The sequence below is a fragment of the Armigeres subalbatus genome, chromosome 2 (genome assembly GCF_024139115.2).
Source record: "Armigeres subalbatus isolate Guangzhou_Male chromosome 2, GZ_Asu_2, whole genome shotgun sequence".
In the NCBI taxonomy this organism is placed as follows: domain Eukaryota; kingdom Metazoa; phylum Arthropoda; class Insecta; order Diptera; family Culicidae; genus Armigeres; species Armigeres subalbatus.
This window is the reverse complement of record NC_085140.1, coordinates 194,007,611-194,026,441: the sequence shown is the minus strand read 5'-3', so window position 1 is coordinate 194,026,441 and position 18,831 is coordinate 194,007,611. Positions and strand designations below refer to the sequence as shown.

Below are 18,831 nucleotides of genomic sequence, written 5' to 3'. Positions count from 1 at the left end.
GTTTTTTCGTGTTTCATATACTTGATTTATTACAACCGCTGTGATCATCGTATTATTGAACCTTTCTACGATCTGAAACATCTGGAGTACAACCGTTTTCAACTCATTAAGTTCATCAAATCGTCAAAGTTTTATCACCGCTTATCACAGTTCTACAACAGAAACAATGGCTACGTCAGTTTGTTGCTCATGCGCCGGGGAATTGGAAAAGAATGACGAAATCGCTTGCAATGGATTCTGTAAGTCTTCCTTTCATCTAAAGTGTGTGAATCAAACTGCAGACACCCGTGATGCTGTTGCAAATTCTTCTCAACTCTATTGGATGTGTTGTGCTTGCACTAAAATGATGGCAAATGCTAATTTCCGTCAAGCGATATCAGCCACCAATACTGCAATGGAGGTTATCAGCACAGAACATAGCAAGGCCTTGATCGAGCTGAGAGAGGAAATGCAACAAAACACAGCGAAAATAAACTCGATTCTGCGGCAAATTCCAACTGTGTTGCAAGAACGAACTATGCGTAATGGAAGTACCTCCTCGTCCAACAATCGTAAACGCCCCCGTATTGAAGAAGACGCAGTTCAACCTGTAATCAATGAAAATGTAGGAACCAAAGATCTCGATCCAAATGTGATGATACCACTAGCAGAAAAGAAGGCGAAGGAAAACCTATTCTGGCTGTATCTGTCCGGTTTCAATCCCAATGCTACAGAGGACGACGTTCGAGGATTAGTGCAACGTAATCTGGATACAACTGAAACTGTTGACGTCCGAAAGTTAGTTCCCAAAGGTAAGAATCTTGAAGAGCTCTCTTTTGTGTCGTTCAAAGTTGGAGTTGGTTTGCAGTTTAAGCATTTGTCGCTGTTACCCACTACATGGCAAAAGGGAATAGTTTTCCGGGAATTCGATTTTTCATCCCCGGCAGAACTTTCAATTTCAATAATAACAACAATGATGCATCTGAAAGCGTTTCACTCCACACGCCCAGCTTACCTTCTCCATGTTCTCACACCCCTGACTTTTCAAATAATGGATTAACTACGAACCACTTTCTCGATCGCAACATTTCTAATTCTAATGATACACACAATCGATCAGTTACGGTGTACTATCAAAATGTTAGAGGATTGCGCACGAAAACCAGCATTCTGTTTGCAGCTCTCTCCGCCTCGGATTACGATTTTGTGGTTCTAACAGAAACCTGGCTCAACAGCAATGTGTTGGATTCAGAGTTGACTGATAAGTATACGATATACCGTTGCGATCGAAATGTTTCTACTAGCCAGCACCTGCGTGGTGGTGGTGTGCTGATCGGCGTTAGAAAGAACATACCTAGCAAAGTTGTAACGACCGACGGTGCAACCCGACTAGAACAGATGTTTGTTCGGGCAACTGTTGGGAACGTGAATATTTTTGTGTGTGCGGTCTACCTCCCGCCGAATACAGAGCCGGATTTATATGAACGACATGCTTCGTGCATCAATGGATTGCAGTCAAATGGGAACTGGAGACATGGTAATAGTTGTAGGTGATTATAACTTGCCTCTTCTTCGTTGGAGTTTTGATGATGACATCGGAAGTTTCATACCATTGAATGCCTCTTCCGAGCAAGAACTGTCATTAGTTGAAAACGTTATCGCCTCCGGCCTGCACCAAATTAACTACCTAACGAATGAAAATGAAAGGCTACTAGATTTATGCTTCGTAAATAATGCAAATGTTTGTGAGATAATTGATCCTCCTCTGCCTCTGATGAATATGGATCGTCATCATCCGCCTTTTGTGATTGTTATCGAGGCTTCACATGCTCTGCCAGACATTGAAAATTGCTATGCATCTTACGACTTTAATCATTGCAACTACGACGAGTTAAATGCTGCGATCTCACAAGTCAATTGGACTAATATTTTAAATGTGGGCACTTTGGACGAAGCGGTAGAACGGTTCTATTGCGAATTGGATGAGATTTTTCGACAACACGTGACTCTGAAAAGACAAGCACGTCAACCTGGGAGTAAACAACCTTGGTGGAACGGAGAGCTGAGAAACATGCGAAATCGATTGCGTAAGGCTCGAAGAAAATATTTTCAATCGAAAAGCATCGACCGTGGTGCGTGACTTAGAATGCCTTTCGGTCAAATATTTCCCGGTTTGAGAGCGACTTCAAGGATGATCCGAAGCAGCTTGGTCTTATTTGCGTAATCAAACGACTATTTGTCTGATTCCTCAAACAGTAAACTATCTCGAAGTTTCGTCGACAACACTGAACGAATCGGCAAACCTTTTCTCGTCATTCTTTCAAAGTGTGTTAAGTAATAACTCACCGCCTTTGTCTGAAGAGTACTTGAACGGTCTGCGGGAATTCGATCTCAACATTCCGTTGAATGTTTTTGAAGTACGCGACGTATGGAAAAAACTACAAGAAGTTGATGGATCTAAGGGACCTGGATCGGACAAGCTGACACCATCGTTCATCAAAAATTGTGCACAGACGCTTGCTCTACCTACGTCGCTGCTGTTCAATCGCTCGCTTGTGGAAAGTTTTTTCCCTTCCAGGTGGAAAGAGGCGTTAATCACACCTATCCATAAATCTGGAAATGTTCACGATGTTCAAAATTACCGAGGCATTTCCATCCTCAGCTGTCTTCCGAAAGTTTTCGAGAGCATGGTGCTGGATTTCTTGTACCCGGCGGTACAGCACATAATCGACGTTGACCAACATGGCTTTGTAAAGAAACGCTCAACGACATCTAATTTGATGAGTCATGTATCTTGGCTAATCGATAATATTGAGAAACGAAAGCAAGTCGATGCGGTATATGTTGACTTCTCGAAGGCTTTCGATAGAGTTCCTCATCAGTTAGCGGTAGAAAAACTTAAGCGGATAGGCTTCCCTGATTGGCTCACTAATTGGATTGCATCGTATCTCCACAATCGAAGAGCGTCCGTAAAACTCGGAACAGTTATGTCGGATCCATTTCACATTACTTCTGGCGTTCCTCAAGGAGCCATCTCGGACCAGTGCTTTTGTACTCTTCATCAACGATCTATGCAACGAACTGAAGTCGTCTAAAATCATGTATGCAGACGACTAAAAATCTATCGAGTCATATCATCACTGGTGGATTGCTGCGCATTGCAAGCGGATATTAATACAATTTTGGATTGGTGTGGTAGAAATGGAATGGAAGTTAACGTACAGAAATGCAACGTAATAACCTTCACTCGCCTTCGCTCTCCAATTGCCTTTAACTACCTAATGCAATCCCAGGATTTGGTACGTGTCTCTCAAGTCAAAGACCTGGGCATTATTTTAGATAGCAAACTACGCTTCGCTGAGCATATTTCATCGGTGACCGCAAAAGCGTATGCTACACTGGGTATGATCAAACGCAACACTCGTGATTTTACCGATATTTACTGCCTTAAGACGTTGTACGTTGCCTTTGTTCGCAGTATTTTGGAATATGCAGTAATTGTATGGGTTCCGTATCACACCGTGCAAATTAACCGTATCGAGCGAGTACAGAAAGCATTCATCAGATTCGCTCTCCGAAGACTTTCATGGCGGGATCGACAACAGCTACCACCCTATGAACACCGTTGTGCACTTATAAATCTTCCTACTTTGAGAGAGAGGAGAACCTTGATCCAAAGGCTCTTCATTTATGACATGCTTGAAGGCAACATCGACTGTCCCGCACTTCTGGAAAGGCTTCGTTTCAACGTTCCCGGAAGGACGACACGCCGCAGTGACTTCTTCAGACGCTCAGCACACCGAACGCAATATGGACAGAACAATCCGCTTGATGCTTGTTGTATTTCTTTTAATAATGTTTATCATTTGTATGACTTCCATATTAGTAGAGATGTTTTCAAGTCGCGAATTAGCATTTAAGTTTTAGTCTGTACGATGTAAATATGTCGAAGACTGTAAATAAATAAATAAATAAATAAATAAATTAAAAAATTAATGCGTACGACTAATAGTTGGTACATAAAGTACTCATATCATGCTAAAAACTTTTACTGGACTCCAAGAATTTTCCGGTCACTAGCTGTTGCTCTTTTGAAAAATCCTTTATGTCAAAAATATTTGCCGCGCTATCGTCTGTACCGCAAATTCAAACATCAAATTCAAACACGGCAAATCAAACCCTTCTGTTTGTATAGTAAATGGTCCTGATAAAGGACCGATTTTTGAAATTGTGCACCTTTGTAATTACTAACAGCATGTGAGCAACGAATTCACTCGAGTGATGTTCTTACTGACGACGAGTTTCCTTTTTTGGTCGCCATTGTTGTATGAAATTTCACTTTGATGAACATTTTCGGTAAACCAAATTCTCTACTGTGTATAACGGTGGTCCTAACAAAGGACCGAATTATTTTTATTGTACCACGACCACCGTCCTATGATTCGTTGTTACGGACGCCGAATGGTACACGCTCCGTGGAATCTCAACCGTGAATGACGCGCTGCTGCTGCCAAATACACCACCAAACGCCAATGCCACCGAGCCGTTGTTACCAGACCGCTACCAGACGGCCCACGCTCCAGCGGAGCAGTCCACTCGCCGTGGAATCTCGAACAAAAATTATGCGCGCGCGCAAAACACAACTCTTTTTATGTACAGAGAAAATGAAGCGGTGAGCCAAAAGGTCCGTACGTTACAGCAATCTGATGTCCGTGTTGGGGATGCATGTACGGAATTGGTTGGTTCTGAGATTTTTCACCAAACGTGAAAGAACTTAAATTTTCTATAGTTTGCCGTTGATAATGAATAGTTTTAATACAATTAGCAAATTGGTGGAAAGTTTCCGAATCTATTTATAAGAAAATCTCGAAAATCCGTCGAAAGATAAAGTCGCTATTACCGTTTGAAATCTTACATGATTTCGTGACGGTCCCCAATTTGGAAATTTTCATTTTGCACCCTGTATCCGAGGCTTCCCCTTAGACGTAGTTTACGTCAAAATGCGCGAGCAAAAAACACGTCCCTACGTGCTGCTGTCTCGAACTGGGGGAGCGTGAATGCTGCCACGCGCGCGCGGGGAGAGCAGTTTTCTTATAACCAATAAAGATGGCTCATTAGTCCCTCCTCTTTGTTGTCCGGTATGACTGCAAATATTGTGTAACCGTCAAACACTCACCAAAGGGGCGTGGCTACAAGTTCAACTTTATTGATTACAAGAAAGCAGCTCTTCCGCGCGCGCGAGCCATTTCGTTCGAGATGTCGCGGAGACCAGACCATGGTACCACCTTCGGCATCGGCGGAGCTCCTACCGGAAATTTTATTCCCGGCGATGGTGTGCACTAAGATGGAATTTTCTTGCGTGTCTCTACGATGGCGGCTATGGTGGTGTTTATTTCTGCAACGGTTGCGTCTGAAGTGTCATCAGTGAAAGCAGCTCTTAAACCATAATTTGAGGCGAGACGAATTTTGATCAAAGTTCATATTAATCGCTTGGTGATGGCTGATAGTTTCCGTCGGTGGCGGAATCACGACCGTGCGTCAGGGACGCTACAAAAATTTATTCGCATGGATAGCATCAATACCAGTGAAATTTCCCCACAAGATTATTATTTTAGTAGATAGATTGCTACTTGTTTCAGGTTTAATTTCCATCCATGCGGATACATTTTTGCAGCTTCTCCTGACGCACGCTCTTCGTTCCCACCGATGGCGTAGGTAGCGCTCGTAACAGGATCGTTGCGACAGAGAATCCAACGATGGAAATCTGTTGCAGTGTAGCGGTAAAACCATAGAGCCAGCATCTGCATTTGAGTGAAATACTCTTGTGATATTCTGACTATCGAATGGTTGCTGTTGTGTTGGTGATTAGAAATCCGCATGATCTGAAATATGTCCTTTTCAGGGCATTAAATTGTTCATTGGAGGAATTTGGTTTGACTGAGAGTAAATTCATGAGATTGTTACAATAAATCGGCAGCAGTAACGCAACAACTCATAAGATTCAACCCATCATTCGACTTCTGCAGAGTAAGTGATTAAAAATCCATCGAAAGATAAAGACGCTATTAACGTTTGAAATCTATCCTAATTTCGCAACGGTCTCGAATTTGGAAATTTCCGTTTTACACCCTGTATCTGAGTATTCTCCTTAGACGTAGTTTACGTCAAAAAATTATTTCATCTTAACCTTCCTCCCAAACATAATGGTGGTCCTGAAAAGAACCGATTCATTACCACTTATGTACCTCATCAACAGCACGACGTTGATTGCCAGATTCAACGATGCTGTTGGGAACACGGATGTAAAGATGTACTGCTGTTACCACGACCGCCACCACCACCTGACGAAAAATTTCATCCGCATCATCACTCATAAATCTCAATCAACGAGTCCTCCCATGCGAACGAAATCGTCCGTTCTCCGTGACATGCAGAATGAAAATGACGCGCGCACGCGAAACACGGGGCTTTTTATATTTATGTTGATAATCAATAGTATCAATAAAATTGGCAAATTGCTGGAGAGTTTCCGAATCGATTGATAACCAAATGTCGAAAATCCATCGAAAGATAAAGACGCTATTACCGTTTGAAATCTTACATGATTTCGTGACGGTCCCCAATTTGGAAATTTTCATTTTGCACCCTGTATCCGAGGCTTCTCCTTAGACGTAGTTTACGTCAAAAAATCAGCAACATTTGAAGTTAAAAAAATGTTCCGCCAAAACGTAGATCAAAACTTCGACCAAAACATAAAATAATTACTTTTGAACGTTCCTGGCCCTGAGGCAGTCAACCATATGACGGTTAGTAAAATAATATTTGTTAACGTAGATTGAAATATCATATATAAAACAAGACAAAATCAATAGTTATGAAGGTAGCTCAAATTAATATTGCATGAGTTATTGGAAGACATTGGATTCACATTGTCACGGAGCTGGCATACAACAGAAGGGAAATGACATGTGGCGACCTGTTCCGTTACATTGAGCCGTGCGTAAACAAATCAACACAAATCGCACACAGATGGAGAACTTTGTACAACAACAATTCGGTAATGCTATTAACTTCTTTGCTTGCTATCTAGAAACAGGCACATCTATCCGAGGTCACATGCAGGTGGCTTTTCTATCGCAGGACAATAAAGCCAGGGTACCGACAGGAATCACTGTGATGGCGACAGGCATAAATTGATCTCGAGTGTTTACGCTGGAGTCATGATTGAACCCGGCAAGTTGGATGGATCTCTTGAACCTGTTTTTCGATTTAATTAATGTTGCGATTAGAAAAAGGAAACTGTAGGATACCTGGATTTAGTAGATAGCTCAGTGGGTGCCTTGGTTCAATGGGCGATGGGGTTGCAAGGCGTAACTATCCTCAAGGCGGCCGGTAACCTTATCCTCAGAGCGGCCACGGTAGGTAATTGAATTGTTAGGCACCAATAGTATCAGGCAATTTCTTCGATTAACACATATAACACACGTTTAAATCAAACTAAATATTTAATTAAACACGATTCTAACACGTAACATTTATTCTATACGACTTAACATTAACAATAATTCCTAATTCTACTAACGGGTCACGTAGCTTGTTCTTCGACCGAGTGCTAAATCCAACTGTCTTCTCAATACTCTTACTCCTAAATTGTACCCCAATTAACCCGAATGCAATGTGGTGAACTTCTAACTCTCCCTCTCAACGCACATCCAACTACTCAACTGATCTGTCGGCTGCATCGATGACATCATCGTTGCCGTTTATATCCAGCGATGACCGGTCATCGAGCTATCGGAAGAACAATGCAAAGCGTACTGCTGCTGTTGAACTCTGCTGCTGTTGAACCACCTAAGAGATGGGTGCTTAGGGTGATCCTCACCGACATTCTCACCCACCCAGAAATATTCATTTCTGCGTCTACCTAAAATTAAATAATATCCTCTTCGATTGGGACAGGGAAGGGTTTCAGGACTTGTACTTAAACGACGTTTTTGGCTGATTCGGGAATAGGTAACGGGCAGAGATATTGTACTGCTCGCTTCACTTCCCCAGTTGAAGTTTTCAAAGTTGCAACTCTTACAACTCCATCGTTGCCCGGATGTACCTCAATAATGCGACCCAGACGCCAACGTGTTGGAGGTTGATTTTTGTCCTGGATGACAACTAGTCTTCCCAATTCGAATTTGACCGGAGGTTTCCAATGCTTAGATCTGCCTTGTAATTGGCAGAGGTATTCTCTTTTCCACCTTTCCCAGAAATGTTGAAGTTTCTGTTGAACTAATTGGTAGTGCTTCAATCGATTTGCAGGAATCATACGAAGGTCAAGCTCGGGAAGCGATTGTAAAGAGTTGCCAATTAAAAAATGCGCTGGAGTCAGCGCCTCAAGATCATTGGGGTCGTCCGATAATGGCGTCAATGGCCTGGAATTTAAACAACCTTCCACTTGCACTAACAACGTAAACATATCCTCATGCGTGGCTGTATTGGAACCAATAACTCGAAGAATGTGATGTTTGGCTGACCGCACTCCAGCTTCCCATAGTCCCCCAAAGTGAGGTGAGCCAGGTGGATTGAAATGCCACATTATCCCTTCGTTGGAACAGAACCTTGTTACTTCTTCTCGATGGCTGTTGCTCTTCCATAGACGGAAAAGATCCTTCAATTGATTTCGGGCCCCGACGAAATTCGTACCGTTATCGGAATATAGATCGGTACATATTCCTCTGCGCGAAATGAACCGCCGAAGAGCTTGAAGGAACCGTTCTGTTGACAAGTCGGACACTAATTCCATGTGCACAGCCTTTGTGCACATACACACAAATATGGCTACATATGCCTTTTCTATTGCCCTTCGTGGTGCTGAACGCAAATAAATTGGACCAAAATAGTCGACTCCAGCCTTGGCAAACGGGCGAGAAACTGTTACTCGTGAGCTCGGTAATTCACCCATTAATTGTTGAACTCGTGGTGGCCTTGATCTGAAGCACGCTAAACATTGGTGTACAACGTGTCGTGCAACGTTTCTTCCTCCTAGCGGCCAGTAGCGCTGTCGAATTGTTCCCAATAAGAGCTGTGGACCGGCGTGGAGCAAACGAAGGTGGTAATGTTCGAAGACAAGCCTAGTTAATCGGTGTTTTGCTGGCAGAATCATTGGATGTTTAGTGTCACTAGACTCATCTGAACGCTGCAAACGTCCACCTACTCTTAATAATCCATTCTCACAAATGTAGGGTTGATACCAGCGAAGTGGAGATTTTCTACACACTGTTTCATTCTTCTGAATGGACCGCAATTCATCCGAAAATGCTTCTTCTTGTACCTTTCGCACTAACGTGTATTCTGCATGCTGCAACTCTCCTGCCGTAAGAAAACCTACCGGGCGATCATCCGGTGCTTGAAGCGATTTTATCAACCGCTGCCAAATTACGACGCGACGAATCAATGTCGTGTAAGAATTTGATGTGGAGATGAACCTTTCGTTGAAATCTGCTACGACTGATATGTTGCCGACGACTGCAGTGCGCCTTTTTTCTTCTTCTCCTTCTTTCAACGAAGCAGTATCTAGAGTTGGCCAACTATTCGGTTCCATGGTTAACCACTCTGGTCCGTGCCACCAGAAGCTATTGTCGATGATCTCCCTTGGACCTACACCTCTCGAGATCAGATCAGCTGGATTGTCAGCCCCTGCTACATGTCTCCAATCGCAGCCTTCCGTGAGCGCCTGGATTTTCGCAACCCTGTTTGCGACAAATACTGACCACGTTGAAGGAAGAGCCTTGATCCACTGTAGAGCGCACGTGGAATCCACCCAAAACGTTGTGTGGACCTTCAGGTTAGTTGCTTGACGCACCTTCTCGAAAAGTTGTTGCAGCTACCAGCGCACCGCTGAGTTCTAGTCTGGGTATGGATTGAGTTTTGAGAGGAGCGACCTTGGATTTCGACGATAGTAGTCGAGTCTTGACTTCGGACATACAGGCATGAGCCATACGCCTTTTTCGATGCATCCGAGAAACAATGGAATTCTACCTTAATGGCATTTCGAATGATGACGCAACGATCAATCCGTATTTCATTCAGAATGTGTAGTTGATCATGAAGTCTCCTCCAGGCCTCACCCACCATCGAAGGTAACGGCTGATCCCAATCCAACTTTTTGCCCTTCTCATCCTCCAAAGTCCATAGGTGCTGCATGAACACCTTGGCAGCTGTCGTTGTAGCACCGATGAATCCTAGAGGATCAAACAATGTAGCAATAATCGATAGCACCTTCCGTTTGGTAAGAGCTTCATCGGACCCAATAGTCGGTTCACTGAATTGGAATCTGAAAACATCGCTTCCTGGCAGCCAAGTTAATCCTAATGCTTTCACAGATGGATCTGGATCAAGCATAATGCCTTCAGTAGGACGAATTGCCAGATTTTCGTCCGGAATATCGTTCAGTACGTCTGCACTGTTGGACGCCCATTTTCTCAGCCGAAAGCCGCCACTACGTGTCATTTCTTCCAGTTGGTTTTGCAACTTCTTCGCCTCATCCAAGTTGTCGCAGCCGGTGATGACGTCGTCCATATAAGTGTCCTCAGTGATCGCCTTCGCTGCTAGTGGATATCGCTCACCTTCATCCATCGCCAGCTGCTTCATTGTTCGTGTCGCCAAGAACGGTGCCGGCTTGTTCCGTAGGTAACCGTGTTCAACTCGTACATCGCCACTTCCTCTAAAGGGGACGAACGCCACAGGATGGATTGAAGAGGTCTTTCTTGTGGATGAACGAATATTTGACGGAACATTTTTTCCACATCTGCTACCATCAATATCTGCTTTGTACAGCACCGTAGTACAATAGCTCGCAGATCCTGTTGAATTGTAGGTCCAGCCAGCAAAGCATCGTTCAACGATAATCCCGATGCTGTTTTGCACGAGGCATCGAATACCACCCGGACCTTGGTGGTTGTGCTGGCTTCCTTGAGCACCGGATGATGGGGAAGAAAACATCTGTGGATAGCTTCTGAATCTAGTTCAATTTTCCGCATGTGACCCAACCGCCGATATTCCTCCATGAAGTCCACATATTGTTTTCTGAGGTTACTGTCCCTTGTGAGCCTCCGTTCGGTGGCTAGAAAACGTCGGAATGCGATCTCCTTTGATTCGCCCAACCGAGAAATGACGTTTTCATCCTTGGGAAGAGATACAGAATAGCGGCCATCCGCTCCACGCTGTACCGTGCTCGAAAATAAAACTTCACAACGACCTTCAGTGGGGGAGTAGTTTTGAGCCGATTCCACTTCCTCTATTGACCAAAACCTGCACACTAACTTTTTCTTTCTCGAGCTCGGCAAAATCGGGCACCGCTGTAGCTCAGTAAATTTCAAAACTGAACTTCGGCATAAAATTTGGTTTATTACTGATTTTCGGCAAAATATTTACCATATCTCAGCAACTGAAACGTCACTTTTACTGAGATTTCGGCAAAAATCATGTTTGCTGAAACTCGGCGGTGCCCACCTCGGGAAAATTAACAAAAAATGCTGAGATCTCGGTGAAAAAAATTAAGTGTGTGGTAAGTAAATCCTCCAAACGATCCGTTGCTGCAAGGTTGCAGTTAATGTGCAAATTTGAATTTCCTTCGGCAATTCCTCCACTGATAATCCAACCGAAGACTGAATCGTATAATGTAGGAAGCAGTTCACCAAGAGAAATCTTTCTGCCAGTACTGAAGAAGTCAAAGAATGCTTGATTGCCCAGAACAAGATCCACTCCTGATGAAACACAGAATGAAGGATCAGCTAGTTCGATTCCTTCCGGTATCGCCCAACTAGCGATGTTGATGCTAGTGGTAGGGAGATTGGCTGTCACCTTCGGAAGCACCAGGAAACCCATCTGGCACGAGAACTCCGACAGCCGAGAGCGAATAGTGACAACAATTCTTTGTTTTGCCCTAGTTGCAGCCTGACCAATTCCTAGAACCGAAATATCCACCTTACTTCGGCATACCTTCAAACGCTGACTCAAACGTTCGGTGATGAAATTGCTCTCCGATCCTGAATCAAGTAGCGCGCGAGCTGAATTGTGTTGCCTTCGTTATCCTGGACTATGACAACTGCTGTTGCCAACAAAACCTTCGACGACCCTTGGTGAACTGTGCCTGCCGCCAAGCTGTCCGTAGCTACTAGGTTAGCTACTTGAGGAGGAGCTGGAACATTTGCAGCTTGAGGTGTAGGCGTAAGTGTAGATTCCGGAGCTTCCTGATCACGTTTCTGCTTCTTGTCGGACCCTTTGCTTTGGAGTTCCTTCCGATTTGAAACAGACCAACGTGTGGTGACGTCCCTTACAATTTCTGCAAGAATACTTCGACTGACATTCTTTAGCTAAGTGTCCTTGTCTGAAGCAGTTCGTGCATAACGAATGAACCCGCAACAACGAATCCTCATTCGTTACTGACATCCGTTGAAAACTCCGCACTGGAATAAAAGATGATTTCCAGTGCAAGCGAAGCAGTGCTCCTCGATAGCTTGGATGGTATTGAAACTGTTCTTCACTGCAGAGTTCCTCTGACGGTTGGCGAATGACGGTTGGTGTGTTGCCCTGGTGACATCTGCTGCCTTGGAAGGCAAAGACTCCAGGATGCGAACTCGTCGTTGAAGAAATTCTGTGAGTTCCTTCAGCGTATCCTGTTCCTTCGTTGAAGAAAACTCTTCCCAACTACGACGAGAAGACGGATCCAAACGAGACGCCAACATGCTCACTAGAAGAAGGTCCTTGTAGTCGGCTGGTTGTACGACCTGGTCCAGTGTTTGTACAATCTTTTCAAATCCTTCCACGAGTGTGCAATTCGGAAGCGGATTCCTTGAGCAGAATGGGTAACTTCAATAGCGCTTGAATCTGCCGTTTCTTCAGCACTTTGCTGTTATTGTACCGTTTAGTTAACAACCCCCATGCTACCTGATAATTTGCTGCAGTGATTTTAAGTGAATCGATAATTGTTTTTGGTTCCCCTTGCAAACAACCCTTCAAGTAATGGAATTTTTCTACATCAGGCAAATCTGTCTTTCGGTGGATTAAGGAAGAGAATAGATCCCGAAAACTTAGCCAATCATCTATATCCCCATTAAAAGTTTGTAGGCTAATCTGCGGAAGACGTACGCGATCGAGGTTGGACATTGTTGGAGTATCACTACGAATGGGTTGATTGAGATTAGTTGGTTCCTGTCTCTCCCTAAGCTCATCTGATAAAATCGACTTAACCTCGTAATAACGGTCACTAAATTCCTGTCTTCGGTTATCGTGCGCATCGCTTTCCACGTCCTCCTCATCATAATCTTCATGGGACTGGACTTCCACGAGAGTTGCTCCGTACCTTTCCCATAAGTCGTCGATTTTTTCCAGCCGAAGAAGGATTTGGGTGGCGGAAGTAGTTCCCTGGATGTTCTTGGCAAATCGGCAAATATCGTCGAAGGCTGCTACAACCTGCTTCAATTTGGTCATCAGAATCCTCAAACTCGCTGTCTTCTTGGCTATTGACAATTTCCAGGAAGGCGCCATCGTCGCTCAACACGATCAAGGTGGGATGAAAAGAAAAGTGATGTAGTACTCCGTGGAGTCCCTTTGCTTCGGCGGACACACACTATTCTATTTAACTGACCTCCACACTAGAAAATTTCGCCAATCAGCCTTCAGCGATGTCTTCGTCTGCCCTTTAATTGTCTAATACAGTTTCGACGCAAGACGATTCTCGTTTACAGGATTGTATATAGAGGAGGGGAAACCAGCATGTAGTAATCAAATATATTCAACTTCGACTAGACATATACTGTGGCAGCTCACCTGGAGAAACCAACAGTTCTACTGATGTCCGATCAATTGGATAGATCTCACAATTCAATCAATAAGCGATGTCAACAAATCGTGAGTAGCGATATAAACGGTCACTGGGGCTCCAATCACAATCAATTTTTTATTCGGGAGAAGAGGAGAATATTCGAATGTAGCATCAAAATGTTTGGCTTCGGCTAGGCATATACTGCGATCAACTCACCTAGAGAAATCAACAGCGTCGTAAACCCAGCAGTATCCAGCACCACTACCAAATCATCAATGGGATGAATGAATATATCCGAAATTCTCAATATACAAATTAGGAGTCCACAACATCGAAGAGGATGAAAAATCAATTAAAATGTGTAACACTGTTGCCCATGCTTCGGTAGACATATAGTAGTTCTAATTAACTAACCTGGGCAAACATGCGATGCCGTTCCCTCTTCGTGTGGATTTCTACGGTTTCCTAGATGTAGTGATTGCAGCTCCGTTGGTGGCATATAGCATCTGAAGTTGCACAAAATTGCTGCGCATTGGATTCTCACTCACAGCCGGATGATTCAATGTAGCTCAATGCTCGGATGACGGATGATTGGTCGGTAGTCATCAATGGTCCCAATGTATTCGATGAGGAAGAGTGTCGAGTCAGGGAAGTGGTCGAAAATGGTGTTAGAATCGGTGTTGGTAATGCTTCGGTAGGACATACACTAAATATATAGTTTACCTGGAGAAACAGGAATCCGTTCCGATTAGTGTCCAGTCCAGACCAAAGCGGCTCCAAGGTTCAACAACATCAGTAGGCGGTAACTATAATCCCAATGGCAGCGCTTACCAAAGCGACGCGCGAATATCCTTCATAAAGGATCCTTTGATGCTCTTTGTGGCTCCAATGATGGCGAAATCAATAATGCACAACTATTATTCATCGACGAGATGGCGACAATCCTTCTTCCGTGGAGCACAAAGAGTTGGTTGAGGTGAATTGTGTGACTGTTTCCAAAATCCTGGCGTTGATCGAAGAAGCCTAGATGCTTGCCTGGTGCGATCCTCAGGTAATCCGGATGAAGGACCAATAATGTAGGATACCTGGATTTAGTAGATAGCTCAGTGGGTGCCTTGGTTCAATGGGCGATGGGGTTGCAAGGCGTAACTATCCTCAAGGCGGCCGGTAACCTTATCCTCAGAGCGGCCACGGTAGGTAATTGAATTGTTAGGCACCAATAGTATCAGGCAATTTCTTCGATTAACACATATAACACACGTTTAAATCAAACTAAATATTTAATTAAACACGATTCTAACACGTAACATTTATTCTATACGACTTAACATTAACAATAATTCTAATTCTACTAACGGGTCACGTAGCTTGTTCTTCGACCGAGTGCTAAATCCAACTGTCTTCTCAATACTCTTACTCCTAAATTGTACCCCAATTAACCCGAATGCAATGTGGTGAACTTCTAACTCTCCCTCTCAACGCACATCCAACTACTCAACTGATCTGTCGGCTGCATCGATGACATCATCGTTGCCGTTTATATCCAGCGATGACCGGTCATCGAGCTATCGGAAGAACAATGCAAAGCGTACTGCTGCTGTTGAACTCTGCTGCTGTTGAACCACCTAAGAGATGGGTGCTTAGGGTGATCCTCACCGACAGAAACACTCAGGCCCCACCTTCGTTACCCATCCATTTAAACATTTTAACATGCTATTAAATCGACCGATAGTATTAGGAAGTGCAATTTGGTTCCATTTTTAAATTTCGGTCATTTGAACTCATTTGTGATTTACGGCTTTGAATAAAAATGCATAATTGAAAATTAAAAATAATTTATTTAAAAAAACCCAAATTTATCCCCCAGTGGTGATTATGCCTTTCTCGATTCAATGTGTTGAATTCGAATTAGTATGGTAAATGCAACGTTAATTGCCTACATTTTGGCGGTTAAAAGCTTTGATCTGATTATATCACGCTGCTTAAGAATTACTCAACTATGAGAGTAATGGATTGCGTCACGGCCACATTGATTGAAAAAAAAAATCCCGGGGCTACACATGGACATTTGCTCAGTTTTTCGAGCTGAGTCGATTGGTATATAACACTATGGGTCTCCGAGCCAAATCAAAATTTGGCTTTTGGAGTGAAATTATAGCCTTCTGGTACAACTTTGTTGTACGAGAAAGGCAAAAACAGATCAATCCATCAAGTATGATGCCATTCTTGATACAATCATTACACTGCGCCTTAGTGTGATAGATACAAAAAATAATTGCCCACCTTACGGCGTTTTATAGACGTTACTAAGTGGAAATAGTGATCGACTAGGCTTTGTCGCCTATCGAATTTACTTCACACAGCCTTCAATAAAAAAAGTTCGTTTTGACGTAAACAACGTTTATGGGGAAGACTCGGATATAGGGTGTCAGATGAAAATTTCAAAACTGGGGACCGTCACGAAATCATGTAAGATTTGTAACATTAATAGGTCCTTTATCTTTCAATGGATTTTAATGATTTATATATCAATCGATTCGTAAACTCTCCACCAATTTGCCAATAGTATTGAAACTATTGATTATCAACGCTAAACTAATAAAAATTTTAGTTCTTTCATGCATCATGCATCCCCTATACAGCGCGTTCCAATTCTTGGTAATTGCCTACTTTTAGGGTATTATCTATTATTGAACTGGGTTGTATGAATGGGGTGGCCCAGCCGCTAGACAGTGAAGTCGCTATCTCCCTCATAGAGTGGGAGATCCTGCTAAAGCTGGGTAGTATTGTCGTGGTTGTCGATGGTTCCTTCTCTTCTATATTAAGTTCTATATAAAAACGGTCAAAAACCACTTTTTCAAATTGAATTAGATCATAAAAAATAATTGTCTACCTTACGGCGTTTTATAGACGTTACTAGGGAGTGAGTGCTAGTAATGGACCCCGTGCGTATAATGGACCCCCTGAACCAAATTAAATGCTGGAATCGACTATTTTCTGCAAACTTCCGTCGGGTAAAGTTGCTTCATGTAACAGGACAGCAGTTCCTTACATTTGTTATGAACAGGGAAGCAGAAATTTAGTTATATTAACTAATTTGTAAATGTAAATATGCTAAAGGGTCCATTACTAGCACACAGGAGGGGGGGGGGAGGGTGTCTATTATAGGCAAAAGGAACATGCTGGAATGGAACATGTAAATCAAATGGGTGGACCATTGTACGTATATAAACAAACTCGACGTTGCGTATTATGGACCCGGGGGTGGCCATAATAGGCATGCTAGCTACATCATTTTAAAATGCTTGCTTCATTGGTAAACTTTTTTTTGTCTAGTTTTATGTACAAAACACGATGCTGGTACCTGTTGGTTGTCGTATGGTGCAGCAGAACAACAATTTGTCAAGAGGCTTGCTCTAGCGGAGCGACTGAAGTAAATTTTGGTCGTTAAGGGGTCCATTACTAGCACTCACTCCCTAAGTGGAACTAGGGAACAAATTTCATCAGTTAATCTCATACTTCGACTGTAATAATCCTGCGTCAAAATCAGGCTGAATTATTCCTAATGCATGCAATGTTTACTGTAACCAGGTGTTATTGCGCTTTTGACGTTAACTATTGTCGGCGTAGCACCAGGACTAAGACTTCCGAATCGAACTTTTCTTACGAAGTTTTATCTGCGAAACTAATTGATGCGTTGTTTAGCGCATCTTTAGGCGAATCTAGCGCATTACTTCCGAAGTACGGAAAGTTGCCTGTGTCTCGTGAAAAAATCAACTTCGATATAAAAAGCGTTCTAACTTTTTTCCGGATAGACAATATAAGGGGAAGGCTCGGATACAGGATGCAAAATGAAAATTTCAAAATTAAGGACCGTCACGAAATCATAAAAGATTTCAAACGTTTAATAGCGCCTTTATCTTTCGATTATTTTTAGGATTTATATAGGTATCAATCAATTGAATTCGCAAACTTTCCCCCAATTTGCCAATTGTATTAACACTATTGATTATCAACGTAAAACTATTAAAATTTTTAATTCTTTCACGTCCTTTTACGTCATTTATTACAAGACTATGTCCGGAGTGGCATGTGTAGCACACAAAAGTCTTCTCCATTCAGCCATGGGTCCATGGCTGCTATCCACCACGTAATCTGTGGAGGGTCCGCAAATCGTCTTCCACCTGATCGAACCACCTTTCCCGTTGTGCACTCCTCTTTCTTGTTCCCGTCGGATCGTTGTTGAGAACCAGTTTACCGGATTACTGTCAGACATTCTGGCTACGTGCCCGGCCCACCACAGTATTCCGATTTTCGCGGTGTGAACGATGGATGGTTCTCCCAGCAGCTGATGCAACTCGTGGTGGTTCATTCGCCTCCTCCACGTACCGTCCGCCATCTGCACCCCACCATAGATGGTACGCAGCACTTTCCTTTCGAAAACTCCCAGTGCGCATTGGTACTCCAAGAGCATCGTCCAGGACTCGGATCCGTAGAGAACTACGGGTCTAATAAGCGTTTTGTAAATGGTCAGTTTGGTACGGCGGCGAACTCTATTCCATCGATCGAACTCTATTCTCCACTTTGGAGTTGCAAATCTTACTGAGCGTCTGTTCTCCATGTAAGGGGCGGCTGATCATCGTCCGAGTGCCAACGGGGGACTCTAAGCGAAACTGTGCACCATGGTCCACCGGAAATATGGAGGAATGGTCCTCCGGAAATTTAGGGGGTTTGGTGTCAGGCCCTGCAAGCCAGCCTTGGAAAAACTTACGCAATGAATAATAAATAAGAGAGTACATACCGGAACCATCGGCGAAGACCACTGCGACGAAAAGGGACTTGCAATTGGAAACTCGGTTCGTGGAACTGCAAATCTTCATCTGGAGCACACGCATACTCGCCGATGTGCTCAAGGACCGTGGATTCGGCCTCGTAGCGCTGCAGGAATTTTGTTGGATGGTGCGAACGTTCAGAGGTAATCATACCATCTACCAGAGCTGCGGCAACACATACGAGCTGGGAATAGCTTTCATAGT

The 18,831-nt window shown here is 43.5% G+C and overlaps 2 protein-coding genes across 3 annotated transcripts in view; one reads left to right on the top strand and one right to left on the bottom strand.

Annotated features, from left to right (window-relative positions):
- Positions 1–18,831, top strand: part of LOC134211441 (tRNA N6-adenosine threonylcarbamoyltransferase-like) — a 60,854-nt gene that overhangs the window by 28,873 nt on the left and 13,150 nt on the right. The gene's annotated exons all lie outside the window — the stretch shown is intronic.
- Positions 12,784–13,518, bottom strand: LOC134209461 (uncharacterized). The gene has a single exon (XM_062685447.1). It carries the CDS (start codon positions 13,516–13,518, stop codon positions 12,784–12,786), a length of 735 nt encoding a protein of 244 aa, XP_062541431.1.